At 40.2% G+C, this 15,472-nt stretch overlaps 1 protein-coding gene across 1 annotated transcript in view; it reads left to right on the top strand.

Moving 5' to 3' along the window:
• The window catches only part of KIAA1217 (KIAA1217 ortholog), a 504,546-nt gene that overhangs the window by 434,105 nt on the left and 54,969 nt on the right, over positions 1-15,472 (top strand). The window contains 1 exon segment of the mRNA XM_042471784.1: positions 10,510-11,330. Within this exon segment, the coding sequence (XP_042327718.1) occupies positions 10,510-11,330 (821 nt within the window).

The raw sequence follows: 15,472 nt of genomic DNA, 5'->3' as shown, positions 1-15,472 counted from the left end.
TTATTTATTTATTTATTTATTACCCATCATGGATTGAGATGTGAAACTACAACAAATCAACAGTGAACAACCTCAGTTAAAATACATTAATTATTTATTTTTCACCCATCACTTTAATTTCACCAACAAATCTCCGCATTTCTACTGCTAGCCCTTCTTCCTAACTTCTTCCTGTCTTTAAGTTCAATTCCTACCTAACTTACATAATATATGCAAGTTGTTATTGAATTCAGAATTCCAGTTGTTGTGTTATTGTGTGCTTTCTGACTTATGGTGACCCTATCAAGAGGTTTTCATGGCACATTTCTTCAGAGGGGGGTTTGCCATCTTCAGAGGTTGAGAGAATATGACTTGTCCAACATCATCCTGTGGAGTTCCATGGTTGAGCCAGGATTCAAACCTTGGCCTCTAGAGTCATAGTCCAGTGTTAAAACCACTACACCATGCTGGCTCTATACAAGTTGTTACTGAATTCAGAATTCGTTAGCCAGCAAAATGTGCCATTTTGCATGATTTCATCCTTTTCTCTTTCTTTTGCTTCCCTCTCAACAGCCAGTTCTTATTCTGTGGCCACTAAACCTGCTTATCTTTAAACCTGTTTTTGGATCACCTCCTCAGTTTTGATCTACAATGGGCTAGTGAGTTTGCTGTTAGTATATTTGCTGTTGCTAACTGCCATCAAGTCAGCGTCAATTTATGGCAACTCTATGAATGAGAGACTCTTGGGAGTATCCGCAATGCAGAAATAATCCTTTTTACGCCACTTTAACTGCCATGTCAGGAATTTTGCACATGCAAAATATAATATGTTATTCTACAGTGCCTCTCTTTCCCATTTCTATAATCTAACACATAGCTTGTTGATAAAGATCACCTCATAGATTCCAAACACTGGGAACTCATAGTTAAATAATTTGTCCGATCATTTTTGTTGGTCACTGAGAATTTATTGAGGCCTATGTGTTTTAGCATCCAGATGTTTGGTAAAGTAACTACAAATAACTATTTTTTAAAAAAAATATAGGAAAGTAAACTTTTGCTTGTAAAAAATAACAGGTAACAAATTGGGGTGGGGCTGCAAATACTGTACCATGGTAAAGTAATTAACTTTAAAAGTAACTTCCCAATCTTTGTAGAAGAAGCATTGAATTCCCCGAATAAATAGTTAAGAGGAGTTCTTACATAAGATCAGCTGTCAGAGATAAGCTGGCGCCTATAGGGTTAAGATAGCCTTCAATTTGTTCTTTTGTGCCTTGAACTTCACATACTTTTTTCTAAAGTATCTTAAGTGCCGGATATAAAGACATCCACCACCACCCCCAGCTTTCCTCTTCCCCCCACTTTCCTGTTATTCTTCCTCTTTAAGGGCTAAAGGAAGATGGTATCCCCCCTCCCCCAAATAATTATAGTTTAAATAAGAAAACAGAGCAAGGCATGGCGTTTACAGCTTGCGTCAAGTCAGGGAGACTAATGAAGATATTTCAAAGAAGGGAAAATTCATACTCAGGGTTGACTTGCTTTCATGCAATCTATTCATTATTCCTTGACTATTGATGGGTCCATTCCCCAAAGGCCCTGAGCCATTTCTGACCATTCAGAATGACTTTCTTTCCTCCTACTCTTGTCTATATGCTTGTCAGGCCAGGGGACATGGAGGGAGAAGACCTGATTTCCATATTAGTGCATTCAAAACTAGTTAATAGAAATTAATTAAATTCAGGATATCACAAGGCAAGATAGACAGAGCTTGAGGGCTCCTGATAAAGTAATTAAAATAATGTTGGCGGGGGGGTTAAGCTTGAGTGGTTTGTATGTATTATCGGAACCACAAGATAGAATTACAGCCACAGCAGCCTCATGCATTATTTATACTGCTGCTGTTTAAAGAGGGAAGAAAACACAGTAAAACAAGATTAATTCTATAAATGGCATAAAAATAGTCCTGAGTGTCAGGCCTGATGTGCTTTTGACTTTAGTCACAATGAACTGGGAGTCTCTTCACGTATAGGTCATATTGATTGGAAAGAGTTTGTCCCATTTGATGGTGACTAGACAAATTGGGTACCCTTCAAAATAAAAAAGAGGTGCTTGTTATTGTTTGCCTTCAAATTGTTTCTGATGTATGGAAACCCAAAGGTGGCTCTGTCACAGGGTTTTCTTGGCAATATTTGTTAAGGGAAAGCTTGGTATATTCTCCTTTCTCAGCATTCTCATTAAAACTCCCAAAAAACACAAACTTCTCTCAGAATTCTGTGTGAAGGCTTAAAAAACAGTTAATAGGTAGACTGGTAGGAGGTTGACCAGTGCTTAATACCTATCCGTGTTGGCCAAAGGTAGAGAACTTGTAGACCTCCACGTGTTCCTGGACTCCACAGTTGCCATTCATCTCAGACAGCATAAGCTAGTGATCTGTGATGATGAGATAGTCTAACAACCTCTGGTGGACCACAGACTCTCCACCCCATAGACACCATTTCATGTATAAGATTCCATGTATGATGGTACTGATACCTCTTGTCCCACTGCACATATGACCTGTATGCCAGGATCCTGTGAACTAGCCTTCTTTGAGGGGGGGATATATGATATACTATTGGGATCCTGGAGCCCTGGTGGTGCAGTGGTTGAATGCCAGCCACTCACAGCCAGAAAGTTGTGAGTTCAATTCCATGCAGGGCTCCAAAGTTGACTCAGCCTGGCATCCTTCCGTAAATCACTAAAATGAGTACCCAGCTTGTTGGGGGTAATTAGCTTACATATGGTAAACTGCTTAGGGAGTACTTAAGTGCACTGATAAGTGGTATAGAAATGTACTTGCTGTTGCTATCCTTGCTTCCTCTTCCTATTTTTTAAAATCCTAAAATCTGTGTATTGGTATTCTAAAGATTGACCCACATATGTTGGCATCAAGGGTCTGATCTAATCTGACATGACGTAACCTGACCCCTTTGCTTTGCGAGGGCAAAATGTACTGACAGATTGTACTAGTAGCCACATCCCAGTTGCCATGAAGACAGCAGAATGTTAGAGTTTAGGAACTGTCTGACTAACCCTTTTCACCATTCCTCTCTGGAATTTGAGGCAGGAACAGGAAGACCTAATACAGATGCAAACAACATGTATAGAAAGGGGTCATACACCAATTATGCATTATGTTGATTTGGGGTGTCAGGAGGAGTGAGGGAGTGAAGCAACCTCAGTGTCCCTGCCACTGGCTGGATGTCTAGTGCTATATCTGTACAAATTAGTCTGCCACCAGTTTGCGTGTACACAGGCACATACGCGCCTAGTGTGGCTCACTGACAAGGTGACAGACATCTTTTCCTGAATATGCCCTACATTTCAACCTTCTGTCCAGGAGGATTTTCAAAAAGTCCTCCATTTTGAGCGTGACTAAGAAGCATGAATTTACATTTATATGAGTTTTTGTAGCTTTTATTTGGTCATGTCTTCCATTTTTCTCCTCCATTTTGCAGTGCCTTGCCCTCCTTTGTGGTGATGATTTCTGGTCAGCCTGCTCTCTGACAAACTCAGCAGCTATAGCTTTTGAGATGAGTGGAATTTGTACACAGTGCAGAGGAACCAGAGAAAATTTCCTAGATACTCCGGCATGAAATAATAAGACATGAGGAGTACCATCTGACACACCTTACTCTGTTAACAGAAAATGCTTTCATTATTAGTGTTGGTGGTCTCCCTGACATGCCTTCCTTTGAAGTGAGTGGGTCAGTGGTGCACACAGATGTCCTAAGTCCCTCAGACCATAAATTCAAGAAGGCCCACAGTGAGCCTTCAGTAGCACTCACATTCCAAAGAGAAGGAAGGAGGGGAGACAGATTTCTTTCCCAATTATGTCAATTATCTCAACTGAAAAGATAAGGGATGGCATCAAAGAGATGGCATGGCCAGGGAAACTGACTGTCTCCAGGAACAGATCTGCCTCTGGGAGCAGATTTTAAAAGGTGGGAATCAGCAGAGAGATAGTGAAGATCCACAGCTAAGCAAGCCTGGTGTGCCTATGTGTGGTGAGGAACACTGCCTTTTAACCGTGCTGAAATAGTACTGAACTGCCAATCCAGTCAGCTTCTGTATGGAGAATGAGGGAACAGAGCATGTTGTCCTTCACATCAAGCAGCCAGGCATCTTGCATTGACCCTCAGGATAGCATCTTATAGCTACCAACCCAAAGCTTGGATCTGGTATCCTCTGGGTCTCACCACTGGGACCAAGACGCTGTGTGGGAAAATGGGAGAGGGCCTTCTCCACTGCAGTTTATGGAATATCTTCCCCTTGGCTTCATTCTGGAACCAAGTTAAAATACAGATATTTCTTAATAAACAACAATAAATGCATCTGACGCCACTCCTTATCAAGCATTGGTCCTGATGTGTGTGCGAGCTTGTGTTTCCAACTTAGATCAATTGTAAAGCTAATGTATCACAGGGGTTTCTTGGCAAGATTCTTCAGAGGGGATTTGTCTTTGCCATCCTCTGAGGATATGTAACTTGCTCAAGGTCACACAGTGGGTCTTCATGGCCAAATGGAGATTCAAACCCTGCTCTCCAGAGTCACAGTCTGGCACTCAAATCTCTGTGCCACGCTGGCTCAAATTGATTCTGATATTATCACTTATTTAGTAGTTTATAGCGAACATATAAACTTATAGCATGGGATGCGATGGCTTAGTGGTTAAGATGCCAGTTTTGATGATCTGAAGGTCAGAAGCATGGTAATTACATAAAATAGAATGATTGCAGCTAAAGGGAAATAATAGTGGTGTAAATGGGCCCCTGCTCTTTGGGATCCCTAGAAAGAAAGGGTCCTTGTTGTGACAAAAGACACTGAAATTTGGACAGTAACTGACATGGAGGCCACCCGTCTCCCTTGAATAAAGACAAAAGTCTGGGGAGGAGGATAACATGGCTTGACAGTCTCTCAGTGTTTCTAAGGCTGTGTCAGCACAACAGAAATAATCCAGGTTGATACCAATTTAAATGCCATAGCTCAATCCTTTGGTATTCTGGGAACTGTAGTTTTGGAAGACATTTAAACTTCTCTGCCAGAGAGCTCCAGTGCCTCACCAAACTACAACTCCCAGAATTCCATGGCAGTTGAAGTGTTGCCATCCTGGATTATTTCTGCAGTGCAGACATAGCCTTGTGAGAGGATATTACAGATATTGTAGTAAGTACAGAAATATAGAAGGGATTTGCTTTTAGGAAAAAGCAGTTAAATGTGAGAAATATGAACTACAGAACAAAAATGTCAATAAGCCGAGAGGAGATAATGTCCTCTTAGAAGCATTTGATAATGTTTAATGTACATGCCTTAAAATGTTACAGCTGCTTTGAAGAAAAACATGGAGGATTAACCCAGGAAATGACCGTGTATTAGAAAAGCTTGGGTGATTCTTCTTTCCATTTCTTTTCTCCCAAGCTTCTTCTCCTCTAAGGTTAAATGAGAGGGAGATTCCGTTTAACTCCCCATTTATAATAGTAACAAGTAGGTCATTGCTAACAAACACTCCATGGAGAATCAAACTGGTGTAATATGTTACTAGAGCAAACTTGCTGCCTCTGGGACATTACCACTACCGTGTGAAGCAGACAATGAAAACATAAGAGTTACTGTGCTGACCAGACGGCCAGTCCATCTAAGTCAGCACTTTGTCGGTAACAGTGACCTGCGAGATGCCTCAGAGAGGTTCACGAGGAGGACACAGTTGTGAGAGCCATCCCATTGTTAATCCTTAACATCTAGCAGTAGGAGTATATGGTCCTTGCAAACAGAAGTTTTGATTTTGTCTGTCCGTGGTTATTTCCCAGAGGGGAGCCTGGCCCCCACAAAGGCTGTCCTTTCCATATAGGAGCTGGCCTCAACATCTATTAATATTTCAGCATTTATACTAAGACTGCATCTGCACTGCAGAAATAATGCAGTTTGACACCATTTTAACTGTCATGGCTCATTGCTGTGGAATTCTGGGACTTATAGTTTTGTGACATTTAGCCTTCTCTGTCAGAAAGCTGTGATGCCAGAACAAACTACAAATCCCAGGATGCCATAGCATTGAGCCATGGTGCTTAAAATTGTATCAGACTGCATTGTTTCTGCCGTACAGTGCAACCATAGGGACTATACAGACTGCCCCAAAGGGGTGGCCTGCAGCCACCCCTTTCCTGGCTGGATCAAGGCCAAGGCACCCTCACACCATGGCCTGACCTGGCCTCTAAAGGGTGCCATAGCCGTGGCAACAGGGTTGTATGGCATTCCTTCAGCGCTGCATCATCTGGATGCAGCAGCAAAGTCATGCCATGATGCCGTGTGCCGTCTGGAATGGTGCGCGGTATCATGATGCCCTGGGGCGGAGTCAGGGCATCCAGCATCAGGATGCTACACCCTGACTCCACCCACAGACTGACACAAAAGTGCCAGTCTGTACAGGGCCATAGTCATCCCAATGTATGATGGTGAGTTCTACATTCCAATACGTTGTACTTGTAAAGTTACCTTACATTTGTATCTATGTGAGAGAAGTACAGAGTAAGCTGAGGACAGAGACGTAGCCGGGGTGGGGGTGGTCCAGGCTGTCAGAACCTCCCCCTCCGTTAAATACAATGAATGGCGCGTGCTGCTGTGCCCAAGCCCCATTATAATGGTGGCACTTAGTCTGGAACCACCCCCCCTTCCTAAAATCCTGGCTACATCCCTGCTGGGGATAAAGGGAGACAGCTGGAGGACGAGAGAAACTGGAGCATTTTAAAAGCAGCCGAAAAAGTGATGACAGATTAATCAAGAATGTCCCTGCCAAATAGGGACATTTGGAGGGTATAAGTTCTGATATCTGTGTGGAGCAAGTGCTTCCTTCTTTATTGGCTTCACTACATTGGAAGAAGGGGATCCTCCTATAGGTCTGAATGAATGTGTCTTTGTCTTTTTAAAACTATATTTTCCTAGCAGCACCCTGCCCAACTTAATTGTATGTGTAATGTTCTGCAGATAGCAGGAGAATTGATTTATGGTCTCTGCCCAAAGTTCAACTTGGCAAAGTAGCTAAGGTAACTAGTTAATTAGTAGACAGGCTCCTGCTTTGTCCAGGTGCACCTTTTGCACCTTAATACATTGCAGAAAAACTGGGCCATTTTGCTTTCTTTTTAAAAAGGTGCTCTGATGAACAGATTGTGAGGTTTGAGAGTGTGGGTTTGTTTTAAAAATGTATCAGGAATCCAGTATCTTACGCCAGTTGAAACACAAACAGTTTTGAGATCTCCTCTTTATTGTGCAGTTGCTTAGAGATATTTCCTATTGTGCTTCCCATGAGAAAGCCTTGCGGCTTTTCCTTGTTTGCTGTGTTTTGAAGATTACATTCTTTTTCAACTTGGTATCTTCAGTACATTTTATATACATTCCTCATTCAATGGCTCATGCCCAATCTGTACTGTTGCACACAGTTTGTGACTAGATGACATGTGTGTGTTGGGGGGGGGGGGGGGGAGAGTTTTTTAGTGACTAATTCCTAAGGGGAGGAGAAACTGAAGGTTTGTCATGTGGAAAAGTACTTTAACCTATTGAGGGAGGGTTGTTTAAAGGATTGGTGGAGGAAAATGGGCCGCACTTCAGGTCTGCAGCAAGAATGGATAGTGTTCTTAATGCAGAAAATCCTTTCTGAAGAAGAGGGATATATAATAAAGTCGCTTCCTAGAAGGAGTCTTTAAAACTCTGAAAGCAAAGAGCTGTAGCACGTGGAATGCAATCTAATGATCGTACTGCTCTACCAATACAGCTGATTAAATTAATGTAAGTGCCTTTTATTATTTGCAGACAAAGAAAAAGTTTGGGGAGAGAGAGAGATTGATGTTTGGGTTGTGTGTTGCTTGTGTTGCCTTCCTTGTAATATTGCTTTAGTAGGCTTTAATAACAGAAGGAACTAACATAAAGATCTGAGGTAATAACTAAGCATGGTTTAAAAGGTTTGTGGCTAGGAGAAATATCGGGAGAAGATGGTCCTTTCGTGCATGCACGGACATACAAATAACAAGAAGTCAGCCAGTTATATTGTAATACAATGAGCAACAATTAGAAGATAACAAGAACGCCTTTCTGTCTTTTTAAAACTAATGAGGATAGCAGAGGTGTCTTCTGTAGCTAGCAGGTTGTACATGTGCTTGAATTTCAATATAAAATCACACTTCCATCTGATTTATAAATTGGGGAGATTTGTTTTCCCACTGGAATACTCTGTTTAGGAATGTGGATAAGGGTAACACCAGATTCAATTATGCTTATTTCAAAGATTAAGAACTGGTTTGGGATACAGATCTGTTTATTTTTAAATGATTTTTTTAAATAATAGAATAATAACATTGAAACATAATTTGAAGTAAGCAATGTAATATAGTGGTATGTGTATGTTTCTGTGTATTATATAAAATAGAAATACCAAGGCCATTTTAAGCTTCATACATACACCATCTCAGGCAACAACTAGTTGTGATACATGGGGAAGTGTTTCATGTTGTCCTTTCTACGCCAAAGTCTCAATATGTAACAGAGGGATCTGCGGGACCGATTTGGGGAAAATGGAATTTGTATATGGATAAGCGATATAAATAAAATAAATTTTAAAAAAAATTAAAAAAACAGTAATCATCTCAATTAAGTAAGAAGGCAGGTTTAACCATTCCCCTGACGAGTAACATTCCAGAAAAGATGAAAATTTAGGAAGAAGAAAACGTCTCTATGGGAAGTAGGTTGAAGCATCTGTTACATACACATGTAGCATACTGTGTTAGAAACTTTGAACTGGCTACTGCTTCAGAGCAGGTGTTTTGCAGATGGACACACAGTGCAGTGTATCAGGCATGGTTATCTACAAGTGGATTACCTCTATTTGCTAGTCAAAAGACCCTTCCTTGCTGGAATGTTACCTTGCACGAATCCAGAAGACTAGTCATGTTTTTCAGTTGTAGTAGAAATGATGGAGAATCACTTAAAATGGACACAGATGTACTAAGGCAAGGATTCCTAAACTTTAGTCCTCCAAATATTTTGCGCCAGCCCCCAGAAGCCCCAACCAGCTTAGTCAACAATCAGGAATTCTGGAAGCTGAAGTCCAAAACATCTGGAAGACCTAACTCTGGGAATCACTGCACTAAGGTGTCTGAAGATGGGGAGAGATGACCTACAGTCTACATATGATTGTAGACCTGGGCCTGTTTCAAGCATCTATCACAATTTGGATTCTCTCATAGCATAAAAGAAATGGCAAATTGAGACTTTTGACTTACTTCTTTAAAATCTCATATGCTATCTTTGAAAACAATTGTTTTCCAAAGTCGCTTATAGTTAGTATAATAAAGTATTTAAAATCTATCTACTAAAACAGCAAGATCAAACAATTTGAGTCAAACGGCATCTTACCCTTGGGAAAAAAAAACACCAAACCCTTTCTCTCCATGTGAAATATTTTAGCAGTCCCAATGTTATTGTGATCGCATGAGTGCACGTGGCTGGCTAGAAGGGTTCAGGTCAGAACTTGACCTAGCATGAGTTCAGATCTTGGACACGTGATTCAGTGGAGGTTATCCTCTTTTTAATTAGCCTTTTCTTATGAAGTCATACTCCAAATGTGGATTTCTGTGTGTCACCTGGACTCATTCTTCAATCCACTTTTTACTTCTTTTTTCTGCATTTCACTTTTCCATGTGCAGAGATTTCCTCTTCCTTTACTTTGTGTCTATCCTAAAGTCATGCAAGATAGCATACTGTTGAGGATGCAAAATATTTTTTACAGTAGCATGTTCATTTTAATTTAAAGAGTAAAACAAAGTTGAGTGCCATAATGCAAATAATGTTAGTATCTTAGTGAAATAGATTTAAGATATTCAAATAGTTGTCTCTAATCTGGGGAAGAGCCATCAATATTTTTTATACTGGGCACCAATTTTCCTGCCTTTTTCTTATCATAGTTGAGTACTTTGTATTATGCTGTTAGATCCTGGAAGCAAATAGCTATAACTAACACAAAGTTGCTTGTAGCTGGTTCCATTTCCCAGTAACAAAGTGGCAACTAAATTACATAATGATTATAACATGATGAGTGATAATTTCACTCCTTTTATAATTTTGAGGAGGTGGCCTCACTAAATCACAGAGAAGCATGCTCACATGGTTCAATTGGTGGCTTTTTCTGGACTTAGTGGTTGCTATATATCAATCAGGGCTTTTAAAAAAGTAATTATTTTAGATAATTTTGAGGAACATGTACTTTTAAATTGGAATTGTAATAGAAACAAACTGTTTTGAACCCTTGATACTATAACTGTAACCAAAAAGGTTTGGTAAGTAATTTTCCAAGGTCTCACCCATACTTACAGAAAACAGTTTGGTTGATAATAATAATAATAATAATAATAATAATAATAATAATAATAATAAGTTTATGTAACTATAGCACTGCCTGAGCTAGTCCGTAATGATGTTTCTCAACTGGATTTCTTTCTGTTGTAGATGCAGAGGGAAATCTTCTCCAGTGCTTCTCGTCCAGGATCTGCTGCTCATCATCCCCCTCCTCATGCACTTCCAACTTCACCGCCTGCTACACCAGTGCCCCACTCCATGCCCCCTTCCCCATCCAGGATCCCCTACAGCAATGTCAGGCCAGTCAGTGGCCCTGGCAATGCAACCATTCCCAGGGACAGACTTTCAAACATGCCGGCTTCAAGGTCTATCTCACCAAGCCCTAGCGCCATCTTGGAAAGAAGGGACGTGAAGCCAGATGAGGATATGGGTAACAAAACCCTAACTCTCTATCGGAATGAGGGTCTATATGCTGACCCCTACTTGTATCATGAAGGCAGGATGAGCATTGCAGGTTCTCATACAGGACACCCTCTTGACATACCTGACCACATCATTGCTTACCATCGCAGCACAATGAGATCTTCAAGCACTTATTGTAATCCTCCTATGCAGCCTGAAATTATGGAGCAGTCGCTATATCGGCAAAAGTCAAGGAAGTACCCTGACAGCCATTTGCCAACTCTGAGTTCTAAAACACCTCCCACTTCTCCACATAGAGTGGCCGAGATGCGGATGATAGACCTTCACACCCACCACAACACACCAATGTCTCCTCATGCCATTCACCTGGACAGGTCATCTCCTGGTCGCCAGTCTCTCAAGAAAGATCCAGGGACTCCTGTGTTTGTGGAAGCAAAACCAAGAAATGCAATCGTTTTACATGGCATGGCTGAGGTAGCCCCATCTGTACCTGACAAGAAAGCTTTTGGTTATGGAACAGTAGTGATACCCAAAGAAACTGAGACAAGGTAAGGCAGTGCAAGACTAGATGGATTTAAATTGGCCTGTGACATTTCAACAGACCCTGTCCTAATTGGTAAGACTGATGTCTTTCACTGTTGAAACCTTAAACCTATCTCACAAATACAACTCTTTCCTTGGGACTTAGACCCATTCTACTTGTTGACAAGCTGTGGGACCACTTTTGGTGGATGTATCCCTTGTAATTTGGTTCCTTCTAGGCACAGTAGTGATGCCTTAGTAGTTTGTCAAATCTTTGCATCCTTTCTTCTTACCACACTAGGTCAAAATGCCTGTGAATCTAAAGACATCATTACTAACTGCACTGGTGTTTGATTTACATAGCAAAATGTCAAGGGGAAATGTCAAAAGTGGATTTCCTCCCCTCAACCATGATTCCAGTGAAAATCCCATCCAAACCTTGATTAGCCTTAGGTGAAAAAAATCCCCCATTTTCACCATTTAGAATTATATTTTCATCCTAGGGTGAATAACAGTATGTGAGTAACTTCATTGGGACTGTGGCTGGGAAATGAAGCATTATAATTCTCCTCTGTGATTGCTGTGGTCTCAATAAAAAATCTCTCTCACACACACTCATTTGCTATTTAATTTTAAAACTGATGAAATTGCTAATGATATGTTTATCATCATTTTTGACCCTGATGTATGCAGAATGTGATAAAAAGAAGAGACATTTTACTAACTATAGTGGGCCCTCCACATTTGCTGGGGTTAGGGGTACAGGACCCCTGTGAAAGTGGGAAAACTGCAAATAAAAAACCCACTAGTCTTTTATCTGAGAGAAGACCTCTTTAGGAATCTCTAAGTACTCCAGAACAACTCTTTGGTCAATTTTTGGCACAAGTTGACCATAGAGTCACACTGGAGGATGTAAAAATGCCTAGAGAACTGTTCTTTCTAGGAACCTCTAGGTCTTCCAGCATGACTCTGTGGTCAGCATCTGACAGAATTTGACCAGATAGTCACATTGGCGTGCCTAGAGGTTTCTAGAGATAATGTATTAATCAAATCTGTGAATAATCAAATTTGAAAAAAGTCAAAGCTGAAAATGTGTAGGGCTGACTGTATATGCAATATCGTCATAACAGATAATAGCCCATTTATATTACACCAATCTATAGTCCCTCATAGCAATAGAAAAATGCAATTATTTAGTGATTTGAAAAGAATGGGAGCAAGAGAAAATCAACTTTATTTCTAGAATTGTATTTACTTAGCTAAGCTACAAACATAAATACAGTATCAAGCAAGCTAGTCCTAGCACAATGTATGGGTGAATCACTTCTTTTCATTTATCATTCTTAATGCATGAATATACTACCTCTATAGAAACCTGAGACAACTTAATCATATATACCACTCATCCACTTCTACATACTACATTACCATTTCTGTTTTCTGTATTGAATCAAGTTGGCTTGTTATTTTTTCCTTCCTCATTTGTTATTCAGAAATTAATGGAATTTATCACTGGCTATCCTGTCTGCTGTAAAACAAGACTTTGCCTAAAATGCAACATTTTAATTTTGATCTACTCATTAGGAATTGGTTTTAAAAACAACAAGTCCATTCTGGTAAGAAAAGGAGGTCACAATTAATGGCTTTTGGTTTAGTTTAGTTATATGGTGGTGTTCTGTTCTATGATGGAACCTCTTTCTATGCTGGCCCCACAGTTCCAACCCTAGGCCTCCTGTCACTCAACCTGTCTTTTAACCCTAACATCCCTCCCTGGATCTGGTATTTGGGGCTTAAAATGGCTGCTATCCTTTGTTTGTGGATTCACTCTGGTAAAGCATGGCTAGTGCTCCCTTTCACGTCTTAGATCAAAGGAGTCAGAAAATGTTGTAGAAAATAATACCAATAAATATTTATTATATAACAAGTTAAACGTAAACACCCTGAACTTTGTCTACATCCCCAGCTCCCAAAACTCTATTCAGATTCTTCCCTTTCCAACTGGTCATCACCCTGTCTCTGACTGCTCTAACTAATTCATCTCATCCCACTCCTATGTGACCCTTTAACAGACCAGCCTCAAGTGTATTTCCTTTCTCCCCATTGGCCCTCCATCAGAGCAGTTCATGAGCTGTGACTCGCCGGCTCGAAACAGGCTTGCTCAGCTTCTTTCTTCACATGTGCCTTCAAGTCATTTCCAACCTATGACAACCCTGAGATGAACCTATCACAAGGTTTTCTTGCCAAAAAAAAAAAGTTCAGAAGGGATTTACCATTGCCTTCTGAGAGCATGATTTGCCCAAGATCATCCAATGGTTTTTCTATTGCCTAATGGGGATTTGAACCCTAGTCTCCCGGAGTAGAGAAGCAATTCATCACTGAGTTTCTTCTTGAAGGTAGCAATGGTCAATTTCAGCAGTTTTCTTCTCACTGTAAGAGAGTCTTCAAAGACTATGAAGTTTTTAAAGTCGATTTCCAATTCTGGACTTATTCTTTATAAAATGTGCATGTGGCTGTTTTGTGCAGAAGACAGCATTTTCTGCAAAGGAAATAGTATTTTCTGTACAGGAAAAAGAATTTTCTGCATGGAAAATAATATTTTAATGCAAAAATAGTAACTGCAGTGTGAAAATACTGTTTTCTGCACACACAAAAATATGTTCCCTAAGCAAATCACATATGTGCAATTTTTACACAGAATAAATAAAGATGTTTACATAGAATAAGCATTTTCATTGCAGTATTTTCTACATTAAAATATTATTTTTCACACAGAAAATGCTGTTTTCTATACAGAAAACAGTGTTCTTTACAGAACAACCCCATGTTAATTTTGCACTGATTGAAGAGTCTATACAGACCGGCGTTATATGTTGCTGTGGGGTCGTGGCGTATGCATGTCAGCCACCTCCACACCGGTGACATGTTGCATGCCCAAACACATGACTGGGGGGTGTCACAACACTTCATTGGCACAGCGTTTTAATGCGCTGCGCCAAAGGAGCACCAGAAAGCCACTGCCACCATGGCCGGGGTACTTTTTCCATGGTGCAAAATGGAGCCACTTTTTGCAGGTTCTTTTTGTGCCACAGAAAGGCCAGATAGGAGCCATGACGTGCTGTTGCTGTGTCTCCATGCCCCCCAGGAAAGGGGGGCATGGAGCCACCCCTTTGGGGTAATCTTTTGAACCCCTAAGTCTCTAACTGCAAAGATTCTCATTGTTATAGGATTCTTCTCATCATTGTTTCTCAACACCCAAAAAAATTGTTTTTGACCATTTTTGTAGTATCTTTGAATATCCCAAACTACTAGTTCAGCACTCAAACCACTACACCACATTGGTGTACAGTTGGATGATGGCTTTGGTGGCTTCACTATCAGTAAGGCAATGAATCCACTATGGGGTTTAGTCCAAACATTGTAGAAAATACCCAAATGCTGAACACTATCGCCAAAGTAGGTTCAGCATCTTGCATGGCTTTTTAAAAGTTTAGACAGAAATCTAAAGCAATTCACTACTCTGCTGACATGGTAACCAACAGATACCACAGCATCCAAGTTGATTTGATCTCTAGCATATTTGTTTATATATTTTTGGTTGGGGACAGAAGTAACTTGCTGGGCTCACAAAGGTTAAGAAAGACATTAATTCAACCCAAAAATAAAGAATGGAACAACATACACTTTTCTCAAGTATCTGTTACACCTGACTGGTCAATGTGGGGAGAAAATAACCTAGTCATATGTTACCTGGTGGCAGAACCTATCATGATTCAGATATTGTGAAACATTGATCTTCTTCTTCTTCTTCTTCTTCTTCTTCTTCTTCTTCTTCTTCTTCTTCTTCTTCTTCTTCTTCTTCTTCTTCTCCTTTGTTGAGTTCTTTCTTTCTTTTCTTTTCTTTTTTTTTCTTTCTTTCTTTCTTTTCTTTCTTTTGCCAGGCAGTCAAGTCCACATGCTGTACCTCTCAACAGTGGTGTTTCTAGAGCTTAGCAGCAATGCATTCTAAGTCATGTTAGCTGCAACATACTACTTTGGGGTTAATTTCATTACCCAAATATCATTACTTTTCAATAGTAACATAGTTACTGGTTACATTGTTAAATTTTAGTAGGATTGATAACACTTGCTCACTACTCCTAAAATGTTTTGGAAGGGAGAGTTTGTTTTT

This window comes from Sceloporus undulatus, chromosome 6 (genome assembly GCF_019175285.1).
Source record: "Sceloporus undulatus isolate JIND9_A2432 ecotype Alabama chromosome 6, SceUnd_v1.1, whole genome shotgun sequence".
Taxonomy (NCBI): Eukaryota; Metazoa; Chordata; class Lepidosauria; order Squamata; family Phrynosomatidae; genus Sceloporus; species Sceloporus undulatus.
Note: the sequence above shows the minus strand (reverse complement) of the source record. Positions and strands in the feature narration are given on the sequence as shown.